This window comes from Zalophus californianus, chromosome 5 (genome assembly GCF_009762305.2).
Source record: "Zalophus californianus isolate mZalCal1 chromosome 5, mZalCal1.pri.v2, whole genome shotgun sequence".
NCBI classification, from domain to species: Eukaryota; Metazoa; Chordata; class Mammalia; order Carnivora; family Otariidae; genus Zalophus; species Zalophus californianus.
The window spans coordinates 69,555,506-69,583,273 of NC_045599.1; the positions used below are offsets into that span (position 1 = coordinate 69,555,506).

The 27,768-nt window shown below is 35.9% G+C and overlaps 1 protein-coding gene and 1 pseudogene across 2 annotated transcripts in view; one reads left to right on the forward strand and one right to left on the reverse strand.

The window, feature by feature from the left end:
- The window catches only part of ADGRV1 (adhesion G protein-coupled receptor V1), a 536,135-nt gene that overhangs the window by 319,516 nt on the left and 188,851 nt on the right, over nucleotides 1-27,768 (forward strand). For both annotated transcript variants that reach the window (XM_027605560.2, XM_027605561.2), the window contains one exon: nucleotides 26,072-26,188. In XM_027605560.2, coding sequence (XP_027461361.1) covers nucleotides 26,072-26,188 — 117 coding nt within the window. The remainder of the gene's footprint in view (nucleotides 1-26,071; nucleotides 26,189-27,768) is intronic.
- Nucleotides 25,727-25,858, reverse strand: LOC113929978 (annotated as a pseudogene).

Below are 27,768 nucleotides of genomic sequence, written 5' to 3' on the forward strand. Positions count from 1 at the left end.
TGCCTCATATATTTCTTTACAATTTCCTCTGTTCTCTTTTTCTGGAGGATATGTTAGGATACCTTCCTATACCTTAAATATTCTTTCATAATGTTTAGCCATGTCTTTCTGTGCTGTATTCTGGATGAGTTCTTCAGTATTCACTACATTTTCATTAATTCATTCTTGTTCCCAGTCTAAAGTTATCACATTTATTGCATCTATTTAATTTCAATAACTATTTTTTTAATTTCAAGGATTGTATAAGAATTTACCTATTCTTATCTCATTTCTGACTTTGTATATTTTATAGCCTCTTGCTATTTTTACTGATATCTTTGTCTTCATTAATTTCTGGTCATTGTTAACATACTCTTTTAAGGTCTTTGTCAGATTGTTTTATGAAATTAATTTCATCTGGAGTGCATTTATGTACAAATTGTTGATTTTATTGATTACCTTTCATTTGCATTTGATTTATTCTTATGTTCTGAAATATTGCTTGGCAGACTCACTTTTGAGTGGCAGACTTTTTGTTTTGTTTTGTTTTCTCCCTTCTCCTCTTCTTTCTTTTCTTCATCATGTCTTCATGTCTACTAGTATTGCAGTAGCTTCCACCTAAAACTTAGAGCCCCCATTCTGGAATTCAGACTTACAGTAATGAAATAATACTGGATATATGGTTAATCTAGTCTTGGAGCCAAATGATGACATAGCTCATTTTCTCATCAGGAGACTATATTGGTGTTTTACCCAGTCCTACAGCTCCATAAGACACTAATGTGGGCAACAACTGGCAGAAATAGTTCTGGTCTTTCTTCAGGAAGTTTAGGTAAGAAAGTACCAAAACATGACATGCCACCTGCAGTTTCCCATTTCCTCTGAAACTTTTTTTTTTTTTTTACCCTGCAGGAGCCAAAATATCTGATGTCTCAGCATACTTCCAAACTCATAGCCCAACAAAGTCACTTCCATTTCTGATTCACAAAAATATTTGATAGTATTTTACCCTGTCTGTACTGTAAATTTTACTCCTTCCACTTTGTTTGTTTTAACTCCATCATCAGTCTGTGTTTAGAATGGACTTTCCTTTTATGAAGCCATTGTATGTCTTGAACTGGAAGTCCCAAACAGCCTGTTTGAGAAAGAGGGAGAAATAAAAAATAATTTTATTGGAGTTGTCATTCAGTAATGTTTAATGTCAATTAGGACAAAAGCATTTACTGGTTTTTATTCCAGGTGTAGTACTTATTGCTCTGAAAAATCCATTTTTATTAACTTGAAGATACTCTTATCTATATTTCCTCAGTTTTGAATTGCTTGGTTTTGACTTGCATTTTGTTGCCTGATTTAACACACTACCATAAGTATTGAAGAATATGCTTTTTGGAAACAAAGGATAACAGTGAGGCTGATAATGTTTGAATATCAAAAGAGATATCATTTTGTGAGAAGCTTCCCTACTGAATGCTTCTGTTAGGGCTTTCTGCAATCTACTCTGAATCATAAGACTCTGTTCCACCATGCAGAGCCTCTGCTTAATTCTCCAGTCCCTTTCACTCAACAAATATTTTATTGAGCATCTATTATATGCCAGGCACTCTTCTGTGGGTATACAACAGCAGAGAAGTCATCTAACACTTCTACCTTCCTCGAGCCTACATTCTAGTTTATTGTTAATAATAGCTATGATCAAGCAGGGCTTTTACTAATCACTAAGCACTGGGTAAAGTTACAATTCTGATTGGTTATGTGCCTCTGGTAGAAGTATAGTTGATGATTCTTAGATTCATAATATATCTTTCTACTCAGTAACTGTATCTAGAGGAACTCACCTTTATTCTTCATGGCACATACCTGGGACACTGATACAAGAAACACTCCCCAAATCTGTGTGTGTGTGCCTCTATATTTTTTGTGAGTAAATCTATACTAGTAGAGGACTATCAGTAACTCTAATGACATAGCTTATGGATTTAAAATTAATCTAGAAGATTGATAATTTATTTTATTTGTCTGTAAATCAAATGTGCCATTTCTAGAAAATCAAATTCTAATCTTCCAGCTTGGAAAACAAAGTTAAATTAAGATAATAAAAGAAACATATTGTCAGGGTAAGCCTTGGAATTATGTTTTAAAACACAGTAGTCAAAGAACAGGCCCATTTTTAATGAGGTACAAGATGTGGATCAGAGTTTCATTAATTACTAGCTGTGTGAAGAATGAGACTTAAAAGCAGTTTTAGGGTATTAGTTTTCATTGACTTATTTTGTTCTGATTTGCTGCTGTGATTAATGAATTTTTGAGCAATGATGATTAGGTTAGTTTGAGTACATTATTCACATACCTGGGCCTAATGAATGGAACACTAAATAGAAGGTCAGCAAATGTGAATTCCATTCTAGGCTCACTGCTTACTTTCCATGTATTCTGACTCGGAAGCATTCAAATTCCATGCAATTTGAATTTCTTCCTGCCTTGTGGAGATATTGTGGATTAATGTTATTGTGAATAAAATGCTCTAAAGGAAATATATATATATCCTTTATATCTAAAGGATATAAAGTACTATGAAAGTACATGTGGAGGAAAACGACAATAACTTAGAGAAAAGAAAATCTATTTCACCTGGTAATAATACTTAGAATTGATAAGCAACTTCTCCTTAGAAATTTAGATCCTGTGCTCTGCAGAATAGCATTTCTTTTCACTTGGTTTTAAAATATCATATCTAACATTCGAATAGTGATTTCCAGGTTTTTAAAGCACTTTCTCGTTGGAATCTCATGTGATCCTTACAAAAGCCCAGTAAGTTAGACCATTTCTGTGTGGCCTCATGAAAAGCAGAAAATCATATTTTCTCAGAGAGCTTAAGAGAGATTGAACATATTTATTTTACCCTTCAACACTGATGCTGTTTTAGAGTTCCGCATGCAGACAAGAGATCCTGTCATTCTTACCTAACTTCACCCCTTCATACAGATCAGAAATAACGTGTTTCCCAAACATACAGCTTAGTATTTTTATTTACTTTAGGCCTTCAAAATGGCATTATTGACTTCTTTTCTCCTTAAGAACTGTTCCTGTAACTAGCTCGTAGCAGTTACTGCAGACTAGCAGAAAAGCAAAAGATCTGCATTTATTTCACAGAGGCAATGTGAATAGGATCAAAATCTTCCACTCTCCACTAACTGTCTTTTAAGGACTTGGGTGTAAATTTGATTCTGTCTTCTCCAAAATATGAGTTGCTTTAGGAACACACTCAGTGTGTGTGTGTGTGTGTGTGTGTGTATCTGTATGTGATATATCACAAAAGGAAGATACATCATCTGTGTCGTTTTTTAGTTTTCTCAAAAGGCACAGTGTATTTGGCATTTACTCTGAATTTACGAGTCATGCATGATTTTGATAATATTCCTTCTTATTCCAAGTTTGTCCATTAGTGGCAAAGGGATGATACTCAGGTGAGTTGGCTGAACTTTAGTACAATGCTCTGTTTAATTGTAAACATATACTCTGGGGACAGACAGACTGGGATGTGTATACTCTGCCAAGTCTGTTGCCACAGTGAATGTGCTTCCGAGTCAGAATTCCTAAGATAGAGAGGGCAGCCTGCGTCGAGAGCTTGGAGGCAGGCTTTAGAAGATGGCCAGTGGAGATGTCAAGTTTTAGTACTCAGCTTCAGAGGTTACATCACAAACTCAAAGGTCCTCAGGGGCCAGTCACACCGAAATGTATGAATGAAAACAAGTATAAAGCAATGTGGAATGGTGACAGATGGGACATAAGGGGTACATGACCTGCCTAGGGGCTTTCTCATTCAAATTATCAAAAGCACTGAACTGGCCAAAGAAAACACATGTGCAGACAAAAGTTCAGTGTGTGATGCCTGCTGTTAGGCCAACTTCAGTTCTCTTGGCTGGTCTAGTTTGGTGGGTCACATTAGATTTGTCAAGCGTATGTTAGCATCTAAGGGGGCTCTAAAGCCTTGAGTGAAAGAGTCAGCGTCACTGACCCTACCCGCTTGGCCTCATCTTTTCTCTGTTATTCTTACTCCCCCCACAGCACACGTACATGCATGCATGCACACACACCTGGTCATGCACAGGCCTGGAAATATGGAATCCTGAGGCCAACACTCCACTCAGAACAGGTTGCTATATTAGTCTTCAACCCAAGCAGGGAAACTATATAATATGGGGTGTGGTAGCTGTTTGGTGTAACTAAGTAATGTTCATTTTTATTTCATCAGAATATATAATATTTCTATGCCTTCAGTTACTTTTATTTCCTTTGAATTTTGGTAATGACATATCCTTATTCTGAAAACAAAAGTTGCTTTGGAATAGTTTTCCTTCTGAAAGGTACTGTTACAGAAGGGATATATTCAGTACTTAAAATAATTGATTCTAAAAGCAGTGCATTGCTTAAAATAATGCCACCGCATCAGAGATTTTCCGGTTTTCCCTTTGGTGGGTGACTCAGGACTTTCTGTTTACTCTTCCTGTCTGTCCATTGGGAAAATAGAAAAAGTTAGGATATTTGAATGAACTTTCCTTGGATTCTTTTCAAATTCTTTATTTAAATATTTCTGTAGGACTTCATAAAGAGCAAACAGAACAATTGTACAGAATGACTTATGATGAACCAATGGATAAAAGCTATTGAACTAACAGAACCAGGAGAGTAAGCGAAATACAAATACAAATGATGATAAATAGTACACATGCGATTATATTTGCTTCAGGTTAATAGGATCTTTTCAGACAATTACATCATTAATAGGTTATTGAATGATACGCCGTGATGTTTTTCAGTCTGTGGGTTAATTGGACAAGCTACGTGGAAGCAAAAAGCCATGCTCTGTTGTAACTGGAACAAAAGCCTAGAGAAAGAGAGGAAGGATGCTGTAAACACTGGAGCCAGCCAGTTTGAACTGGCGCTAGTTAGAAAGGACCGGAGAGGAGAGGTGGGACCGGCAGAGAGGAGCACCGGGAAGGGGAATTATGTTCAGCCAACTCCTCATTTCAGAGGTTCACTGTAAGGCTGTTTAGAGACTCTCATTTGAATGCGTGGTTATGGGCATAATGTTCTCACAAACTTCTTATTCTTCTGTGAAGGAAACACAGAAATAGCTGTTTGTACTACAACAGAGCTTTCTCATTGTTTTCTCCTGGGATTTGGCTTTTTCCCACCCCCCTCCTTTTCATAGAAGAATGTGAATCCTGGTAAAATAGCATTCTTCGTTTTGAACATTTCTTAAGAAAAAAATAAAAACAAAGTATAAACAAAACCTGTTTCTAGAAAATTCCTAATAAATTCATGCCAAATAAAAGAACTTCTTTTAAATATTGTAAGCAGATATCACCATGAAAAGCAAATAAAACTATACCTCAAAATGATGTCTAATTACAATATTGTACAATATGCATTAGGGACGTATGTTTGCTCTAAATCAGTGGAAATCACTTATAACCCTTGTGAGGATTAAAGTCACTAAAGATTTTCTTAGGTAAAAGGAAATGAAATTTGTTAATATTAAATGATCAGCCTTTTGAAAATTTATAATGCAAATAGCGATTAAAAAAATAAGAATGAGTTTGAGGAATGAGTTAAATTGAATGGGCAGGAGGGTGGATGTGGGGCTTCTGGTATGTTTCAAACTCATGATTCTCAAATCAGTTCTGTCTCATTAATTTTGGGTTTTACTACTACTGGGCAGCAATCCAAAATCATTTAAAACTTGCTAGATGGTTTCCACTGTAAGAGTCACTGCCAACCCTGTCCCCCAACTGAAAATACAGGGGTTGGAGACAGAACTGGGAGAACTGTCTAACCCAGAGTCTCCTACAGCCATACAGGTATCCTAAGGAATTTAAAGATTCAACTTCAGAGCAGACTCTTATGCAGAATAGAGACAGTCTAAATTGAAATGCATATGAAATAAAACCCATAGCTAACTTAATATTGTATTTTGACATTTCATTTATAGAAACCATCTAGGTTTTAACTCATAAATATTTAATGATTTTGGAAGTCAAAATATGATGATGTGGTTGATTTTAAATTTTCCATGGTGATTGTGATCACAGAAAGCCTGGGTAATCTAATAATCTTATTTTAGCCATTGATTTCAATCTTTCTTTTCACAAAGCCTTATATAAGAGCAATTTACAAGAAAAGCATACCTTTCTTTATTATCTTCCTCTTTGGTAGATATTGAGTAAGGAACTCTCAAAATAACAGGGTGTAGCAAAAAGGCTAGCTAAGCTAATCCCAAAGAAAATAATTAGAATTATGAACTAGCCACCCTTTCTTTGGTGATGACTCATTGATAGCATTCACTTATTATGTTATGAAACACATTACGAAAGCCAACCTTGTGTATTGTAGCTCTAAGTGGTAAGATGATAGCAAAGAAGTTCCTGACAGTGCTATAATCTTTGGCTAAACATATGTACTCGACAATTAACTGTAACAAGGTGAGGCAGCATTCAATTAAGAAAAGTCTGAGTAGCAAACACAATAAGGAGTTAGTTCTGGAAAAATAGAGAGCCAGGTGTATTTGGAGAAAGGGCCGTAACTTGGGTTGTTCTCTGTAGGACTGGTAGAACTGAGTAAGAGAGATGTGAGGGGAAATGAACGTGAGATATTTACAGAAGATTGAGGGGTTTTTCAGAGGTAATGGTAGGTTCTGAGTTTGAGACTAGTGAAAGGTTTAAGTGTACAGATAAAGTGGGGTCGGGTTAGAGATTGTAAAGCTATTCCTTATAGATCAAGGCTCACAAACCCAAATGCCCCAAGAGGCCAGACAAGCTATTTAAGTGAGGTTCAGGGGACTGCCAGGTAACTTAAATCTGTGTCCTTTCTAAGTAGAAGCCACTATCCAACTCTGACTAGTCATTCCCTATGACAAGGACATCTTTTTAAGAAAAATCAAATACATGAAGTATTGTGTGACATATCTGGATTTTTAAGTAATCAGACGTAACAAAACCTATCTGGAGGCTGCACACAGTAGCCACATTTGTGTAGGAAAATAGTGAGCCTTGCAGCCTGTTCGTCAGGCCGCAGATATGATGAATATTTTAGGAAGGTTGTCACACTTGTTGCCCATAGGTGATTTTGAATTGGCAATAGCTACAACATCAAGGAAGCCTTTTTTGCACCTTCTCCAACTAGGAACTATAAATAGTCCCCAAGGCATGGAGACTGACTAAGCTGGTCCTCACATGCTTCTTTAGGGTGCTTGGGGTAGGAGGGAAAATTGTAGAGTAGCTCTTCAGAACTGGCCTTCTCCTGCCACTCATAAAAATGTCCTTTGTCAGCAGTATCTGCACGGCCTGCCTGTAGCCATGCTTCACTTTTAATCGCCAAGAACAGTGAGAGATGGGTGGGGGGTGAGTTGGTTGGTTGGTTGGTTGGTTGGTTGGTTGGTTGGTTGGTTGGTTGTTGTGAGGATCTCCTGAGATCTAGATGTGGTTTAATCCCTTGTTTTCAAGTTAGAAGATCTGGAACCATTCTGCTACTCCCCAGCCTTAGGACCTTGGACAAATCATACAGCTTCTTGAACCTGGTAAACTCTTTCCCATTCTGGGGCCATGGCACATGCTATGTTCCTTTGGCCTGCAAAACTTTTTTTCTCCCATTTACTGACTGTCACTTCCTTGTCCTTAAGATGACAGCTAAAATGTCACTTTTTCAGAGAGGCTTCCTATGATCTTCCCCTCTAAATGAAGCCTAGGCCTGGTGTAACAAAGTACCACACTTAAAACAACAGAAATCTATTCTCTCACGGTTCTAGAAGCTAGATGTCTGAAATCAAGATGTCAGTGGAGCCATGCTCCCTCTACAGGCTCTAGAGGAGAGTCCTTCCTTGCTCCTTCATAGTTTTTGGTGGGTGTCAGCAGTCCATGGTATTCCTTGGATGGCAGCTGCATTACTCCAGTCTCTGCCTCTGTCATCACCATGGCCTCTGGCCTTGTGTGTGTGTTTGTGTCTTTGTGGAATTCTTACAAGAACACCAGTCATGGGATTCAGGGCCCACCCTAAGCTGGTGTGACCTCATCTAAACCGATGACACCTACAAAGACCCTGTTTCCAAATAGGTCAACTTCCGAGGTTCCAGGTGGACATGAATTTTGGGGTGACACTATTCAAACCATTACAAGACCCCTGTTTGACTCTCTCCTCCATTGTACTGACCATATTTGTAGTTATATGTTCATTTGTTGGTTTATCTTCCTGACATGGAAGTGCCATAAGGGCAGGCTTCAAGTCTGTTTTATTTGTTTCTACCTACTGTTTGTGCCTGGGTCATTATTGATATCTAAAAGCAAATCATAGGGCGCCTGGGTGGCTCAGTTGGTTAAGCGACTGCCTTCGGCTCAGGTCATGATCCTGGAGTCCCGGGATCGAGTCCCGCATCGGGCTCCCTGCTCGGCGGGGAGTCTGCTTCTCCCCCTGACCCTGCCCCCTCTTGGGCTCTCTCTCACTCTCTCTCAAAAAAAATAAAATAAAATAAAAACTTAAAAAAAAATAAAAGCAAATCATAAATATTTATTCAGTGAATTAAATAACCTTTTTCCCTGGGGGCAAATTTTCTCCATTGGTAAAAAGATGAGGTTGGAACTGCTGGTCCTTGAGGTATTTCACAGTGCAAATAATATGTGATTCTGGCCTTTCTCTAGATGCTGAGTGACACCAGTTTGGTCCGCACATCAGTGCAGTAGGCATTTGCTTACACGAGATTCTTTAAAAATTATGATTGCAGTATGTCTTTTATTTAGGGTTCTACTTGAAGGGGAAGGAAAAAAATAAACACATGACCCTGAAATAACAAGTTGTTTGCCTGATATTAGAGAATTATAAAAGGGACAACCAAATTTGATACTCTGTGTCTTAAGTGTACGGAACATTCATTCTGGGTTATATCATAAATACACTGGATATTATGAAAACTAGACCCGAAATCTGACCCGAAATCTAAATGTACTTCAAGCAGTGTTCACTTTTACCTTCAGAGTGATTGATGCTGCAAAAGACCTTTTTAAACTTCAAACAATTTTATTTCATAGGAATATAATATAATTCGTTTATTTTTAATTTAAAAAGATGTGGATAATTGTTTCTCATGGAAGTTAATTTATCAGTTTGAATTATTTAACTGGACAATTGGAAATTAGTCATCAGTCTTAACACTTAACACTTTAGTGTTGCTGAAACATACTGTTTGGGAACTTCAAATTCCATCAGGAAAAAAATCCATTTAATTCTACTACTGAAAAAAATGGGCTTTTTAAAAAAATTAAAACATGATTTTGTTTGCATTAACTTTTAAAATGTTTATTTTTAAAAAATGCCGTTCTAAAAAAACGCAGTTGTAAAATTCCTGAGCACTTACAATTAAAAAGGAACATAACTTTGTGATAAAAATGGTAAATAACTGACTATATTAATATTTTTTAGGCTGTTGCTATTAGTGAATAAAAAAGCTGTTCGTAAGTATTTTTTATTTTGCTAGAAATATCACCAAAATAGTCATAGTTTTGGTGTCAAAATCATATGTCAACTATACTTAAGTTAAAACTTTTTTTTAAAAATCAAATGACTTCATGATCCCAGGGTACTGGGATCGAGCTCCAAGTTGGGCTCCCTGCTCAGTGGGGAGCCTGCTTCTCCCTTTCCCTGTCCCTCTCTCGCCCCGCTAGTGTTCTCTCTCTCTCTCTCTCTCAGATAAATAAATAAAACCTTAAAAAATAAAAATAAATCAGATGACTTCAGTTCAATTCAATAGATACATTTAGTCCAGGCCCTGTGTATATGCTGAAGATAAAAAGCAAAATAGTACAAGGCACTTCCTGGCCAATGAACTGAATTTTCTCCTGTTCCAAAGACAAATCTATCTTTTTTCTTTTCTTTTTTAGTATTCTAAACTATCACTGTAGTAGGAAGAGAGGAAAATTGAACCCCCAATAACTGGGAAGATGGCAGGAGAGGAGCCAGGTGTCAGTCATGCCCTTTTATTTCCCATCTTCCCAACCAATAAAAGAGGACTTTGATCATGAGCACAGGGGAAGAAAAGATAGGGGACATGGCTTTCGCTGTCACTGGGAAACTCTGGAGGCTCTCTGCATGATAGGGTACCCTTGCACATAATGGTTGGACTTGGTTTAGAGTCCCACCCAAGTATTCTGAGATGATTTTGCATGATAAGTCAGAAGGAAGCTGAAAAGTCATTGTATTTTAGAGCAGTATAGTAAGGTACATTAGCTTTCACCCAGCCCTACCCTCTGATTTTAAAATGGATTCTGTTCCATTGACTATTTGGAAGTGACTTTGTAGAGTACATGGTGCTCTGATGGACTTTCTTGGACTAAGAAGAGATTCTTTTATTCATGTTTGATTAACCATTTCCAGAATAAAACATTGTTAAATACAAACTTTGTACAATGGTTGATCCATGATTGCTATCAGCATCTTAACGATTGAATGTTTGTACGTGAATGTTGGAGAATATTTTCGTTGAAGTGTGGTAGTCACTTCAGTGGGAAATGTGTATTGCCACGTATTAAGGTAATCACACCATACTGTTCTCTGTGGAGAAGTAGTAGTCCAGGTGAGAGAGAATCGTAGAAAGGGAGGAAGGATTGACATATTCAAGAGGTATTTAAAAGCATAGCTGATAGAATTTGAGAACTAATTGCACAGGATGAAAAAAAAAGAAGTTAAGGACTTGAGTAACTGGATAGGTTACTGAACAGAGAACACTGGAAGTACTTTTGGTGGAGAGGAGCAAATTTCCATGTAGAGTCTTGGAGGGGATGGTTATACCTGAGTTTTAAATTTAATATCATCTGATCATTACTTATCTCAAATAGAGCCTAGTAACAAATATTATTTTTGCCACTATTTACTCATAAGAAGGAGCATTTTGCTTAAGTTAATGTAATTTGTTTTATTAGAAACCACAGTTGTATCTGACACATAACTATAAAAAAAAGTAACTTTTAATGGTGCAAGCAATAAAATGAAAAGTTCTCCAATTCAAATTTAGTTTCTAAATCCCAGATCTGTGAACATTTCCAAATGAGTCGGTATCCTGCAAGTAATAAATTCAAAATATTTATTTAAGCTAAGTAATAATATTTATAAATGTATTATTCATAAGTAATAAATTATTAATTTAATGGTATTTCTTTAAGTTCAATAATTAATATTTAACAAATATTTATTAGACTCTCACTAGATCTTAGCCAATGTACTGTTAGGCATACCTCAGTAAACAAGACATGAGCCCTGCCCTTTGCAACAAGATGGATGGATCTAAGTGAATCAGAGAAAGACAAATACTGTATGATTTCACTCATATGTGGAATTTAAGAAACAAAATAAACAAACAACGAAAAAAAAAGACAAACCAAGACAACTGCTGGTTGCTAGAGGGGAGATGGATGGGGAAATGGGTGAAATAGTTGATGAGGATAAAGAGTACAGTTACTGTGATGAGCACCAGGTATTGTATAAAATTGTTGAATCATTATATTGTATACCTGAAACTAATATAACACTGTATGTTAATTATACTAGAATTAAAACAAAAATTTAGGGGCACCTGCGTGGCTCAGTTGGTTAAACATCTACCTTCAGCTCAGGTCATGGTCCTAGAGTCCTGGGATCCAGCCCCACATTGGGCTCCCTGCTCAGTGGGGAACCTGCTTCTCCCTCTGCCTGCCGCTTATGCTCTCTCTCCCTGCTTGTGTTCTCTCTCTCTCTCTCTCTCTCTTTCTCACACAAATAAATAAATAAAACCTAGAGAAAAAAAGTTTAAAGGCCTCCAGAAATGTGTTTGGTTTGTCTAATTGTGAATCAAGTTTCTGCTATGCTTATTTAATTTTAGCTATGTCAATGCACTGATCAAATAATTATCAATAGTAATTAAAAGTATGTCTTATATTTAAACAAATATTGAGGTAACTAAATGTTAAGCCAAAGTTGATTTTTAATGATAACGGAATATATTAGATATCCACGTGTTGTGTAAAAACCCTATGGAAAATACAGGACTTCTTTTCTAAGCCTTTTTTTTTTTTTTTTACTTTTATTAAGCTTCAGTTTCCTCCTCTATAAAATGGAGGCAGTGATCTCTAAATTGCATGGGTTATTTAGGGATAAGATGAAATAATGTCTTGTAAGGCATTTAGTATAGTACCTGGCACATAATAACCATTCATTAAATGGTAATTATTATTATTATTGTTATTATTACTGATATAAATAAGTTAGTGCTTTTTTTGGCTCTATACCACATGAAAAAGACTAGTCTTTGTGGTAATGCATCACTCATAAAGTTCTCCTTCTCAGAAGGAAAATTACTTTTTGAAGAAAAGAGAAGAAATAAAAGCACAATAAAATACCTCTAAAAAATTCTGAAATGGGGGCTGAGTTGGTTTTTTTTTGTTTGTCTTGTTTTGTTTGTTTTTGGCAAATTCTACCATTGTTTCTTGCAGAACAGCCTTTTAAAGTGTCTTTATCTGTGAGGACAGATATCCTAAGCAGTCTACTTTACCAAAAATGAGCTATGACAAAAATTGTGATGTGTATAAGGCTTGGGTTTTTTTAGTGATAATTGCCAACATTTGATTGACTGACATAAGTCTTATAGTAAAACAAATAACTTAATCTATGTGCATATACAGTCTAAGTGTACACTCCCAATCTCCATCTACTCAGACTCTGAGTAATAGATACTGATTTACTTGAAGGTATGTGTTTGTATATTTTGATTATTAGATGTGATAAGAAAACAATATGCTTCATGGCCTGCCAGTCCTATGTTATTTCCAGCAGCAGGCACAAGGATATACTAAAGACAGGGCATATACAAAATGTGCCATTAGAAAACTGTAAATGTTGATTGATTTTGGTACTGTATTTTCACTATGGCAACTATAAAAAAAGTAATAATTATAAAAACCTGTTCAGACCGGTTTCTGACATTCAGGAGTTGCCAGAAACTATTGCATTGCATAAAACATCTCCCTGACACACCCAAGACATTCAGAGGCATATTTAATTTAGTATTCAAGGGTCTTTGATTCCATACATTTATATAACAAAGTAAGTATAAAATATAGAGAGTTGGGATTTGTATGAGAAGAGAGGGAGGGAGGAAGGAAGGAAGGAAAAAGAAAGGAAGACAGCTGTGAATGTGAGCATAATAGATTTTATGTTCTGCGACACAAAGACCATAGGAAGGGCATCCAAAAATATTTAAAGTGTTCTAGTCAATGTGGAAAAAAAGGAATAGCTGTGTGAAATCAGTGAAAATAGTTATAATGTTAAGTATAATACTTTTAATAACAGTGAAAATTCAGATTTGGTATTGACAGAATATTTCTGATATTTAAACATTCCCTTAAAGGTTGAAGTAGAAATATCAATGAAAAAGATGTCAGCCCAGGGTGGGGTGGGGGGGTGTGGGTAATAATAAACATACTATGTGATCGCAAGGTAATGAAAAAAGAAATTAAATATGGCATTATTCCAAGTGCTTTGTTTATAGGGACATGCCACAGACAGTCTCTATTGAGCATACCAATTAAAAAAAAATTGATAACCTTTCCTTAGTGTTACTTTTCCATTTCTGGTGTCTACCTTATTGCATAAGGAATTAACTATTATCACTAAGTTCTATTGATGTTTTATGTTTAATACTTTGTTAAAGTTTTTCAAATAGTTTTAAATGTTTCTTCAAATAATTTTAAAAGTTACACAGATAATGTTGATTAAAAGTTAAACAAGGAGAAGCTGCCACCACAGAATGCATTAGTCATGGAAATGTTATTATACTTTGTGAATTCCATTATCATTGGCATTGCCACATTGGCAACAGCCAATGCATCAGCAGCATGCATAGGTCTCTTTGTCTTTAGCATCAGATTAATGTTACACACTTTGCCAATGCATCAGCAGCATGCAAAGTTCTCTTTGTCTTCAGCATCGTATTAATGTTACATACAATTTTCTAATGAAAGGGATTTTGCAGACATAAATGACTTACAAGTAGCAGAAATAATTTAGAGCTCAGCATTTTGTGATTTTTTTAACTTAAAATATCTTTTGTCATTGAAATGATTTTTTAAAATAGCTTACTCATCAATTAACTTGGGAAGAAGAGAGTAAAAACATTTTTGATCAGGAGATGCTAAGTGGATTAGAAAATGTGAGCTATAAATATTCACAAAATAGAGTGGATAATTTAGATTCAAGTGCTACTTAGTTTAAGCTCAAGACAGAGCACCAAAATAATAGTAAATATTTTAATTTCAGGAGAAAAGGAAATTAATAGCAGGATCTAAAAGGTATTAATACCGGCAAGATTTTGTTTCATGCCAAGATGAAATAATAAGGACCAGATTTACCCTCAGATCTGAAACAGATGAAAAAATGGAACAATGTACGAAACAATTTCAATAGGCTAAACCTCAGGCAGTGAAGGATAAGGGTCCCGGAAGTGTAAGAAACAAACAAGGTGAGATTAATAGTTGCCCTGGAATACTGCCTTATAAAATTTTCTAGGCTTTGCCACAAAGAGGAGGAACCCAAGTGGAGTCTGCAGAGTCACAGGACTAAGGAGACAAGATGAGAGTCTGAGAAAACCAAGGTGAAGTTTGACCTGAAGTTTGCAGGTCAAAGTGTTGGAAGGGAAAGAACCCTGGAGATTTGCAGAGTTCTTAGTGTTCAGCTGAGTGCTGACTAGCCCATGTATGTGAAGAAACTGTCCAAGGCTAGAGAAAGAGTCTCCCAAAAGGCAAAAGTGAATAATGGGAGGTACTTACACAGAGCCATGAATAGTGTCTTTTCCCACTATTAAACTAAAAAACCTCAAGATCCACAAACGCTTGGGTAGAGTACACTGAAGGGTCTTGCCTTAGCCTTGTGGAATGATTGGCCTGAGCACCAGGCCCTGCCCAAAATACCTTAACAGCAAGAACTGAAAAGACCAAACTGCTTCCTCGTGCATCCAAAGTTCCAAAAAATAGGAATACAAATATCCCATACCCAAAGAGGTGAAATTGCAATGTTTGATACTCAATAAAAAAAAGTATAATACATGATAAAAGGCAAGAAAATATGACACATAATTAAGAGATTAAGTCAATAAATCAACTAATACAGAAGTTTTGCAGATGTTAGAATTGACAGACTAGGACACCAATACATTTATTATGGCTGACTCTGTGCATTCAAAAGGTTAAGCAGAGAAATGGGAGATATTAAAATTGAACTAAATGAAACTTTTAGAAATGAAAACTGCAATGCGTGAGATGAAAAGTACCCTGGTTGGGATTAGTAGCAGATTAGAAATAACGGAAGAAAAAAATAAGTAAATCTGAAAACAGCAGTATCAATTATTCTAAAATGAAAAAAAGAGATAAGGGAGTCAGAATAAGTCAACAGGGCACCAGTGAGCTGTGGGGGGGAAATTAAGCATCTCATATGTATACTTGAGGTGCCAGAAAGAGAGGTGAAAGAGCACTTAGTGGTTGGGAAAAAGCATTGTGAAAAGTAATAATTAAAAATTTCTAAATTTCTTAAAAACTATAAACACATATTCAAGAAGCTTAATAAACCCCAAACAGAAGGAACATGAAGAAACTATACAAAAGCATATCATAATCCAGTTGAGCAAAAGAAACATAAAAAGAAAAGTCTTTTAAGCAACAGAAATTAAAGAGTTCCGTACAAAGGAAGAAACATAAGCATTACAGCAAATTTCTTGTTGGAAGTAAAATAAATGAGGAGATAGTAGAGCAACATGTTTAAGTACTGAAGGAGAGAAAAACCTGTCAACCAAAGTATTTTTCAAAATAAAGGTTGGGGCACCTGGGTGGCTCAGTCGGTTGAGTGTCCTACTGTTGGTTTCGGCTCAGGTCATGATCTCAAGGTCTTGAGATGGAGTCCTGAGTCAGACTCTGTGCTCAGCGGAGAGTCTGCTTGAGATTCTCGCTCTTCCTGTCCGTCTGCCCTTCCCTTACTCTAGAATAAATAAATAAGTCTCTAAAAAGAAAGGAATAAAGGTTGAATAGGATGTCTTCAAATGTACAGTAGCTGAAAGAAATTATCACCAGATAATCCTCACAGATGTAACAAATAAAAATTAAACAGCAAGATGCTGGACTTAAACTTCACACAAAATCAGATTAAATGCATATAGTCTATACCATTTAGAAGGAGATTTTCAAATTAAATAAAAAAGCAAGACGCAATTTATACACTGCCTACAAGAAACACACTTCAAGTATAAAGACAGCTATAGGTTGAAAGTAAAAAGATGGGAAAAAATTGGATTGACTATATTAACATCAAAGTAGATTTTAGAGCAAGGTAATACCAGAAAAAAAGAAGATCATTCCATAACGATAAAGGGGTCAGTTTACTGAGAGGATATAATTAACCTAAATATTCAGGTACTTAATAACCAAGCTTCCAAATATGCCGTGCAGGGCCACCTGGGTGGCTCAGTCGGTGAAGCATCTGATCCTTGATCTAAGCTCAGGTCTTGATCTCAGGGCTGTGAGTTCAAGCCCTGCATTGGGGCTCCATGCCTACTTTAAAATATACTTTTTTATAAAATACTTTTTTATAATATATATACATATATATAAAATGCAAAAATTTATTGAACTACAAGGAAAACTTGACAAATCCACAATTATAGTTGGGAATTTAAGGACCTCTCTTTCAATAATTGATGGAAATTTTTAAAAAGAACAGAAAAGTTACAACAACATACATTTGGGGGGGTGTTTTTTTTTTAGAATATAGAATATTTTAAAATAATTATCATCCAACCTGACCTACTGAGATTTTTTTTTTTTTAAAGATTTTATTTATTTATTTGACACAGAGAGAGATAGCGACAGCAGGAACACAAGCAGGGGGAGTGGGTGAGGGAGAAGCAGACTCCCCGCGGAGCAGGGAGCCCGATGTGGGGCTCGATCCCAGGACCCTGGGATCATGACCTGAGCTGAAGGCAGACGCTTAACGACTGAGCCACCCAGGCGCCTCCCTGACCTACTGAGATTTATAAAGCACTCAAACCAACAATAGTAGAATACACATTTTTATCAAGTACACACAGAACATAGACTGATAAATTCAAAATGATTAAAGTCATAAAGAGAAAGAGTATGTCCTCTAACCACAATGGAATTAGATTAGAAATCAACAGAAGGATCACTGGAATATCCTCAAATATTTGGTAACTAATTGGCACACTTATAAATAATCCATAGGTCAGAAAAGAAATTAGTAGGGAAATTTCTTTTTTTTTTAAAGATTTTATTTATTTATTTGACAGAGAGAGACAAAGCGAGAGAAGGAACACAAGCAGGGGGAGTGGGAGAGGGAGAAGCAGGCCTCCCGCTGAGCAGGGAGCCCAATGTGGGGATCGATCCCAGGACCCTGGGATCATGACCTGAGCCGAAGGCAGACGCTTAACAACTGAGCCACTCACACGCCTCAGGAAATTTCAAGGTATTTTGAACTGAATGAAAATGAAACAATATATCAACATTTGAGGGATCCCGCTAAAGCAATATTAGGAGAAAGTTTATAGAACTAAATGCTTATATTAGAAAAAGAAGTAAGCTTTCAAAAGCATGACCACAAAGAAAGAAAAACAATTTTTTTAATTAAAAATAAGTAGAAGAAATAAATAATAAAGAACAGAACAGAAATCACTGAAATAGGAAACAGTAAAACAAGAGAAAATCAGTGAAACCAAGAGTCAGTTCTTTAAGATAATAACATGATCAACCTTGAGCCAGATGATCAAGAAAAAAAAGGAGAAGAGATCTGAATTACCAATATGAAGGAAGAGAGAAATGGCATCACTACAGATTCTAAAGATCTTAAAAGAATAATAAGGGAATATTATATATAACTTTATACCAACAGATTTCCCAATTTTGGTTAAATAGACAAATTCCTTAAAAAGACACATATTACCAAAACTCATTCAGGGAGAATTAGGTTATCTGAATAGTTCTGTTATGTATTAAAGAAATTGAATTTATGTTTAAAAATTGTGCCACTAAGAAAACTGTAGTCCTAATATGGGTTTTATTGATGAATTTTATCAAACACTTAAGAATGTGAATTCTGTACACATTCTTCCAGAAAACTGAAAAGGTGGAAATATTTCCCAACTCACTGAAACCAGCATTACCCTGATACCAAAATGAGACAAAGACATTACAAGAAAACTACCAACTACTGTTCCTCATGAGCATCGATGCATACATTCTTAATATAGTCTTAGCAAATCAAAAGAACAATACATCACAACAAAGTGATAAGTATCCCAGTAATGCAAAATTGGTTTAATATTTAAGTATCAATCAAAATAATGCATCATATTAGCAAGCAAAACTGGAATAACATTTTTTTGTAACCTCAGTAGAGAAATAGCGTTTGCCAAAATTCAATATACATTCCTGGTAAGAACTCCCAACAAAGGAGGAATAGAGGGGAGTTTTCTCAACTTGATAATGGCATCTACAAAAAATAATTATGTAACTAGCCTCATACATGTATTAAATTGCTAGGGTGGCCATATTAAAATACCAAAATAGCAGTCTTATTTAAGACTGGATGGCTTAAATAAGACATTTATTTTCTCACAGTTCTAAAAGCTAGAAGTCTGAGATCTAGGTGGTGACAGGGTGGATTTCATATTGAGTCCTCTCTCCTTTCTGTATAGATGTCTGTCTTCTCCCTTTGTATACACATGGTTTTTCCTCTGTACATGTGCTTGTGTGTATCCAAAATATCCTTTTCTTATAAGGAAACTAGTCATATTGTATAAAGGCCCACCATTTTAATTTAATTACCTCTTTAATGACCTTATTTTCATATACAGTTATATTCTGAGTAACTGGAGGTTAGGACTTCAATGTATGAATTTGGGGGGGACACAATTCAGCATATAGAAATAATGGTGAAAAACCCAGTGTTTTTACCCTAACATCAGAAACAAAAGAAGGGTGTTCATTTTTGCCACCTCTTTTCAATATTGTATGTGTGTGTTCATACTTTATATCTATTGCCAATAAGTACCGTTGGGTAAGGAAAAGAAATTAAAACCATTCCGATTAGAACATAAGTAAAATTCCATTTATGCAGAGATGACATAATCCTTCATGTAGAAAATACAGTATTTTCTACAAAAGAGCTATTCAAACTGGTAAATATGTTCTGTAAGTTTGCAGGATGGAAGATCAATATACAAAAGTCAGTTGTATTTCTTTATGCTAGCAGTGAATATCAGAAATTGAAATTTAATGAACTATCAGTTATGATAATGGCAAAATATAAAATACTTAGAGATAATAAATCTTTCAAAAATTGTGTGAAGGACCTGTACATGGACAATTACAAAACACTCCTGAGAGAAATTAGAGAAGACCTAAATATGGGGAAAGGTCCCCTGTGTTCACGAGACAGAAGAGCCAATACTGTTAATAATGTCAGTTCTCCTCAGATTTAACACACTTCAAATCGAAACCTCAGCGGGCTTTACTTTTTGTAAAAATCTACTCTCTGGTTCTAAAATTCATATGGAAATGCAGATGACTTGGAATAAGCAGAATTACTTTGACAAAGAAGAACAAATTAGAACCTAACACTACCTGTTTTCAAGAATTATAGTGACAGTCATCAAGTTGATGTGGTATTGGTGTAAACAGAGACAAATTGGTGGGACAGATTGGAGAGTCCTGAAGCAGACTCCCACATATATGGGCAAAAATGCAAAGGTAATTCAGTAAAGAAAGGATAGTCTTTCAAAAAAAATTATACTGGAAAATTGGATATCCACATGCAAAACAAAAAGCTTTAGACCGTACTGTGCCTTATATTCAAAATAATTCAAAATTGATCAAAGACCTAATTTTAAAACCTAGAACTATAAAACTTCTAGAAAAATATATGGGAAGACCTACATGAATTTGCATTAGGCAAAGTTTTCTTAGATATAACATCAGAAGTATAATCTATAAAAGGTCAAAAAAAGTATGATTCAATCCATAATCGGGCTTCACCAATGTTAAAAACTTTGTTCTTCCAATGACACTGTTAAGAGAATTTTGGAAAAACAAGCCACAGTAGAAGGAAATATTTGCAAATCAAATATCTGATGAAAGACTTGTATCATGAATATAAAAGAACTCATAAAACTCAATAGTTAGGAAACAATCCAAGTTTAAAAGTAGGCAAAAAAGCTTAACAGGCATTTCTTCAAAGGAGAGGTATGAATTGCAGTTAGGCACATGAAAAAATTATCGTCATTACTGATTAGGAAAATGCAAATTTAAACCACAATGAGGAACTACACGTACCTATTAGATAAGAAAGGCTAAAAAATTTTTTTTGACTAATCAAGTTTTGGTGAGACTATGGAGCACCTGGACACTAATACATTGCTGGTGAGAGTGGGAAATGTTATAAGCACTTCGGAAAATAATATCTCAAATTTTAAGAATATTAAATGCACAGTTGTCATATGATCCAGCTATTCCCCTCTTAGATATTTATTCAAGATAAATAGAAAGCATATGTCCATACAAAGACTCATACATTCATAGCTGCTTTATTTGTAAAAATCAAAACTGGAAACAACCCAAATATCTATCAATAGGTGAAAGAATACATAATTAAAATACTACTAGGGAGGTATTATGAAGGTCATGAGGAAACTTTTGGGAAGAATGTATATGTTAATTATCTTGATTGTGAAGATGGTTTCACAGGTGGATATATGTTAAACCTTGTTAAATTATACACACTTTGAACATGTACCATTTGTTGTCAATCATATTTTAATAAAGCTGTTAACAAACAATATGCTCAAACCCATGATAGGATCTGTACCGGATAATGAATACTTGCTATGTTTCTTTTTTAAAAAATGTACTTCAAAATAATTATAATAGAGAATAAAATCAAATTGTTGCCTTTCAGGAGTTGATGGTTTTCTGAGAGATTAAGGCTGATTTTTATCTAAGAATTGGGAGAATTGAGGTTTATAGGAAAACCAACACTTATATTAATAGAATCCTATTTTAGAAGTTCAGAGGAGGAAAAGTTTGTTTATGGTTGAAAGAAAGCCGTATATTCATGATAGAGTTGACATTTCCACGATACCTTGAAAAATAGAATGATTTCGGCAGAGGAAGATGGGAAATAGAAATTCTAGTTAGGAGGAAGAGGAAGAACAAAGGCAAAGAGTTGAGAGATGATGGAACATGTTTTAAGAAGAGCTATCAATACAGTTAAAGTAGAATGTTCGGAAAGGTCTTGAGGAGGATAAGCTTAGGAAGAGTAGGTGGAGCAGATGGGACTTAGATGCCAAACCAAGACAATTCTGTTTCCTCTTTAAATAGTTCTTTGGGGTGCCTGGGTGGCTCATATGGTTAAGCATCTGCCTTCGGCTCAGGTCATGATCCCAGGGTCCTGGGATCGAGTCCCGCATCGGGCTCCCTGCTCCTTGGGAGCCTGCTTCTCCCTCTGCCTCTCTCTCTCTCTCTCTGTCTCTCATGAATAAATAAATAAAAAAAGTTTAAAAAAAAATAAATAGTTCTTTGACTCCCACAGGTGGAACTAATCAATCTTGACTGTGTTTCCCTGGTATTTTACTCCATACCCTATGATAACACCTGTCATATTTTATTGCATCTTGTGTGTGGCTTTACCCTTAGGCACTCTCCTATTAGAAAGGATGACATTTGGCTCGTTATAAATGCTCAGTAACAAGTGCTTTCCCACATTAAAAAATAGAAAATTCTAGGAGCTTATCATGATCTCAGTAGGCAGGTGAAATTTGAACTGGTCTTGGAAAAACTGAGTAGATTTTGGATGAGATGGGGAGTAGAGAGAAGGGCATTTCATAGAGCAGAGTGAAAATATCCATAGTAAACAGGGGTAGGGGTATATAAGGAGTACTGAGAATTGGTGTTTACAGGAAAACCAACTTTTATTACTGGTTGTTATTTAGCCCAAGCAAACAGAGACATGCTCCATATTTAATGTGAAAACAATGCATGGGTACAGAAGAGCTCTCATCAACCGCAAGAAGCAAAGAATTTTATGTTACTAACAGAATATATCAGATACTATGTCTGCAGAAATGTATTTTTCTTTTCTCTTTAGTTAAGATATATATATGTTATATAAATATAGAATTAAGAGTAGTATTATATTTGCTATTGGCATTGTATTCTGTTGTCATTATGAGTCTTTGGTGGGTTATGCACCATTGGTTAAAAAGGATTGAGAGGGGCACCTGAGGGGCTCAGTCTGTTAAGTGTCCAACTCTTGATTTCAGCTCAGGTCATGATCTCAGGGTCGTGAAATGGAGCCCTGTGTCAGGCTCTGCGCTCAGCGTGGAGGCTGCTTGAGATATTTTCTCTCTCTCTCTCTGTCTCTCTCTCTCTGCCCCTCCCTCCACATATGCACGCGGCTCTCTCTCTCTCTCAAATAAATAAATAAATAAATAAATAAATAAAATCTTTAAAAACAAAAAATTGAGAAAGAGTGAACTAGAATTTCAGCACTTTGAGGCGGGATTTTGTGCTTGATTTAGCTCTGTAGGTTGCAACATGGTGTTTGCAAAGGACACTATATAAGCAGAACACCAGGATTTGAATCCCACTTTAACTTTAGAATATGTTTTAATGACTTCTAAAAAGTTAATTCCCATATTAGATCCTCTTCATCATTTATTAAGTTGGTATAAAAATAGTAATGACTTCATATCATTAATATGTGGGTTACACAAGAAAACAAGGGAAGACATGTAGCACCTTGCTGCTGCCACACATTGTCCATCTCACATAGATAGCATAAGGCTTTGGAAATAGTAGGTACTCACCTACGTACTGAATGAAGCAATACATGAGTGACTGAGAACCTTTGATAAAAAATTTTTTTTCTGTTTTGGTGTTTGATGCATCCAGAGAACTGACTGTGAAAATAATCTTTTTCCTGGTCATCTCTGTGTGTTTGAGTCAAAGAACAATGGTAAAAGTTCATTTCTTCTTACGTTATGTGCCTTAAAAATATGTGTGCTAAATATGCTAGGAGGTGGCATTTTATTTTACTTTACCATTTAATTTGTATTTTAACTCAATTTAATTTAATTTTAGATAGGCCTGGTTACATGTAATAGCTGGTTCTCCGAAGTATTCTTAGCCCATCCCTGTTGTAGCAATGTGCATTGTGACAGGTCAGCCTTCTCTTGCTGACTAATCTCCTCCCATACAGATGGAAGTATTTCTCGTAATTTAAAGATCATTCTGGAAGAATGTTCATAATTTACAAAAGTAGATTTGTAACTGCTATTTTTATGACTTAGAAAAGATTAAAACATAATAAAATATGAAGAAGTCATATCTTAAGAAGAGAATTTTGGGTGTTAAAGCTGTATTCTGTGGGGCGCCTGGGTGGCTCAGTTGGTTAGGTGACTGCCTTTGGCTCAGGTCATGATCCCGGGGTCCTGGGATGGAGTCCCACATCGGGCTCCCTGCTCAGTGGGAAGCCTGCTTCTCCCTCTGCCTCTGCCTGCCACTCCCCCTGCTTGTCCTTGCTCTCTCTCTCTCTCTCTCTCTCATCAAATAAATAAATCTAAAAAAAAAACTGTATTCTGAAAGTAAATGCAGTTTAAAACAATAACCTGTACTAATTTGTTTCAAAGAAAAGAAATTTTTAAGAGAAAAGAATTATTCAAATTAGCATACCATTTATAAATAGTCTCATAGAATGCTTAAAACTAAGCATATTCAATTACAATTTGGATTACACCATTGTTTCACATAGCAAACTGTTCAGGTTGATTAGAACAAAACTATCAAATAAACTTCAACAAAATCCATATTATAAAATATGAATTAGAGAGGCTCAAATTTATTTTAGGTATGCTTATAAAATCTTTATGGAAATAGATGCCACTTTGTAAAAAGAAAGAATATAAAAGGTTAAAATTCTCCCTTCCTCCCTTCCTCCCTTCCTCCCTTCCTCCCTTCCTCCCTTCCTCCCTCCCCTCCCTCCCTCCCTCCCTCCCTCCCCCTCCCTTCCACTCCCTCCCCTCCCTTCTTTCCTTCCTTCCTTCCTTCCTTCCTTCCTTCTTTTCTGACAGAGTTGTGTCTATAGCTTAAAAAAAAAAAAAGAAAAGAAAAGAAAAATGTTTTTTTTCTTCTTCTATACTTGGTACAGGAAGTACTTAATAATTCCAAGAGGGGAAGAGTCACTTCAGCATGGCATGAGATTTACATATTATTGTAAATTTATTAATTAGCATTTCAGTTCTTCTTTAATTGACTAGGCTGGTTACAGTGAGTCTTGCCTTGCAAAGTGGAGATATTGAGAGCATGTAAGGCCTCACTCCAGATCCTGACAAATTCACCCAAGTGATGCTACCCTAGGACCACCACTGGGTAGAAATTTTTAAGATTTAATGGACACAACCCTTTAGAACAAAAAGGATTGGGAGTCATATATTTCATTTGAAAATAAAAAACAGTACTTGGTCCCATTGTTTTAATATGTTTTTGAGCACATTACTCTTCTTAAAATTCAAACAGGACTTAAAGGTATTTATATTTCCTTCTTAGAAGTTGGGTTTTGAGGCATAAGTCAGTTAGTTTTCTCCTTGTAAACACCGTCCTTTTTAGAATCAATCATTCTTTCTTTAAACAATCATTTATTGAACATTTGTATATTCCAGACAGAGTGGTAGCTTATTAAAATATAAAATCAAAAGACTTGGTCACTGTCCTAAAAAGGGAGGTTATTCCTTGAGAAGTTATGGCATACTATCATTGCTCCAAATTTTCCCTTTGCCATCCGTACTTGTCATTACAAAATTTAACACAGTAATCATATATTGTAGAAAATACAAAATAGAACCCACAAGAGTGTTTCACTTCAGTTTATTTATTCAACAAGTATTTATTGAATATCTACTATGTGCCAGGACACTGGGCCTGTGTGATTGGGATACATCAGTGACTAAAGCATTCAATGATCCTACCTTCATAAGGATGACATTCTAGTAGATGACATGAACAATAACCAAGAACATAGTAAATAAACAAATTACAGAGCATGTTAGAAGGTGATAAGTGTTAAAAAAATTAAAAATAAAGAGATAAGGGTAGGGGTATCATGTGTGTGGGAAGGAGAGAAGAAAGGAAGGTATAATTTTAAACAGTGTGGTCAAGAAAGGCCTCATTGTGAAGCGTTCTCTTGACCAAAGTCTTGGGGACAGTTGAAAAAAGAAAAAAATCCAAGGAGTAAGGTTATCCTAAGATTTGAAATTTTAAATTGAAGTCTTTTGTTACTTCACAACAAAAAGATGCAGATGATGGTAAAATCAGTTTTTGCTTTTCTTTCTTTTCCCTCTTACTAGCTTTGACTTAAATGAATGTCTATTTTCTTTTTACTACTTAGTCAAAATAAATGTATTTCATGGATTCTTGTCCATTCACGATAAGAGCAGGGTTTACTTTGAAAATAACTTCTTTCTTGACACGCCAGAGCAATATGTAGCATAATTTCATATAATTCATTGTATCTTAGAAATGTAAAACCCAAGAAAAGACACAGCATAAGGAAAATAGTTGATGCTATTGTAGTAGTGATGTAACAGGACAGATGGGAGCGACACTTGTGGTGAGCACAGCATAATGCATAAACTTGTCAAATCACTAAGTTGTACACCTGAAACTAATGTAACATTGTGTCAACTATATTCAATTAGCGATAATCATGCCTTGGATAAACCTCATTGGCTATGATACTGCCACTGCGCAAAGCTGTGTGTCACTATATTCAAATAAATAAATGGAATAAACATAAAAATCTGTTTTGGCATTTTTAGAATGACTGTCATCTCAGTTTGAGCAACAAATCAACTTATTGTCTCTTTGAGTCATTGAATCCTAGATTCTGATGAGGAAAACAGTTTGTTTTCTTAATATTCTTGATTAATTTTAGCATGATTTAAAAATACAGGTATTGTTTCTTACAGATTGTGTTTCTGGTGTCTGCATATGCAAGTCCCCAACTCACAGATGAGAGCTGTTCGGCTGTGGCTATCATCACACATTATCTGTATCTTTGCCAGTTCAGCTGGATGCTCATCCAGGTTGGTACCTCATTTCCTCCTCCCACTCCCTTATACCTTCCAATGAATCTGCACGGAGTGTTCTTCCTATCTGCTATTCTTTATACTGAAATGGAAATAATTCCATATATCCATTACCACATTCCCGGGAGATCAATGGAAAGAAAACTTTTTTTAAAAAAAGATTTTGGGCGCCTGGGTGGCTCAGTTGGTTCAGCGACTGCCTTCGGCTCAGGTCATGATCCCGGAGTCCCGGGATCGAGTCCCACATCGGGCTCCCTGCTCAGCGGGGAGTCTGCTTCTCCCTCTGACCTTCCCCCCTCTCATGCGCTCTCTCTCTCTCTCTCTCATTCTTTTCTCTCAAATATATAAATAAAATCTTTAAAAAAATAAAAAAATAAAAAAAATAAAAAAAAATAAAAAAAGATTTTATTTATTTATTTTGACAGAGAGAAAGAGAGCACAAGTAGGCAGAGCGACAGGCAGAGGGAGAGGCAGAAGCGGGCTTCCCGCTGAGCAGGGAGCCTGATGCGGGGCTTGGATCCCAGGGCACTGGGATTGTGACCCAAGCCGAAGGCAGACACCCAACCAACTGAGCCACCCAGGCGGCCCCAGAAAGAAAACTTTTATAAGCTGTATAACATTAGAAAGTATAGTGAATTTTGGGGAATGAGAAGAAACATAATAGTGGTAGAAATTAGGGAGTGGGGAGAGATGAAGCTTGTGATGTGGAACCTATAAAGCACAGTAGAAATTTGAACTTTTTTCTAGGGGAGATCATAGATTAAACAAGTGACATGGGGGGCGCCTGAGTGGCTCAGTTGTTACGCATCTGCCTTCGGCTCAGGTCATGATCCCAGGGTCCTGGGATCGAGCTCCATATTGGGCTCCCTGCTCCACGGAAAGCTTTCTCCCTCTCCCACTCCCCTGCTTGTGTTCCCTCTCTCGCTGTGTCTCTCTCTGTCAAATAAAATAAATAAAATCTTTAAAAAAATAAAAAATAAATAAAAAATAAACAAGTGACGTGGTAACATTTGTATTTTAGAAATATCTCCCTGTTTGTAGTGAATTGGTGACAGAAGAGTTGACATGGGCGCTAATCAAGTACGTTAGCTGTATCCAGGTGAGAGAACAGGCAGTGTGAACCTGGGAGTGGCAGAAGCAGCCAGGGGAATAGGACAGCTTCTGAGATTTCTTTTTCTTTCTTTTCTTTTCTTTTCCTTTTCCTCTTCCTTTTCCTCTTCCTTTCCTTCCTTCCTTCCTTCCTTCCTTCCTTCTTTTCTTCTTCTTTTTCTTCTTTCTTTCTTTCTTTTTCTTTCTTTTCTTTCTTCTTTTCTTTCTTTCTTTTTCTTTCTTCTTTCTTTCTTTCTTTCTTTCTTTCTTCTTTTCTTTTTCTTTTCCTTTTCTTTATCTTTCCTTTCTTTTTTCTTTTTCTTTTCTTTTCTTTCTTTTTCCTTTCCTTTCCTTTCCTTTTCCTTTCTTTCTTTCCTTTCCTTCCTTTCCTTTTTTTTTTTTCCTTTCCTTTCCTTTCCTTTCTTTCCTTTCCTTTCCTTTCCTTTCCTTTTCCTTTTTCCTTTCCTTTTTCCTTTCCTTTTCCTTTC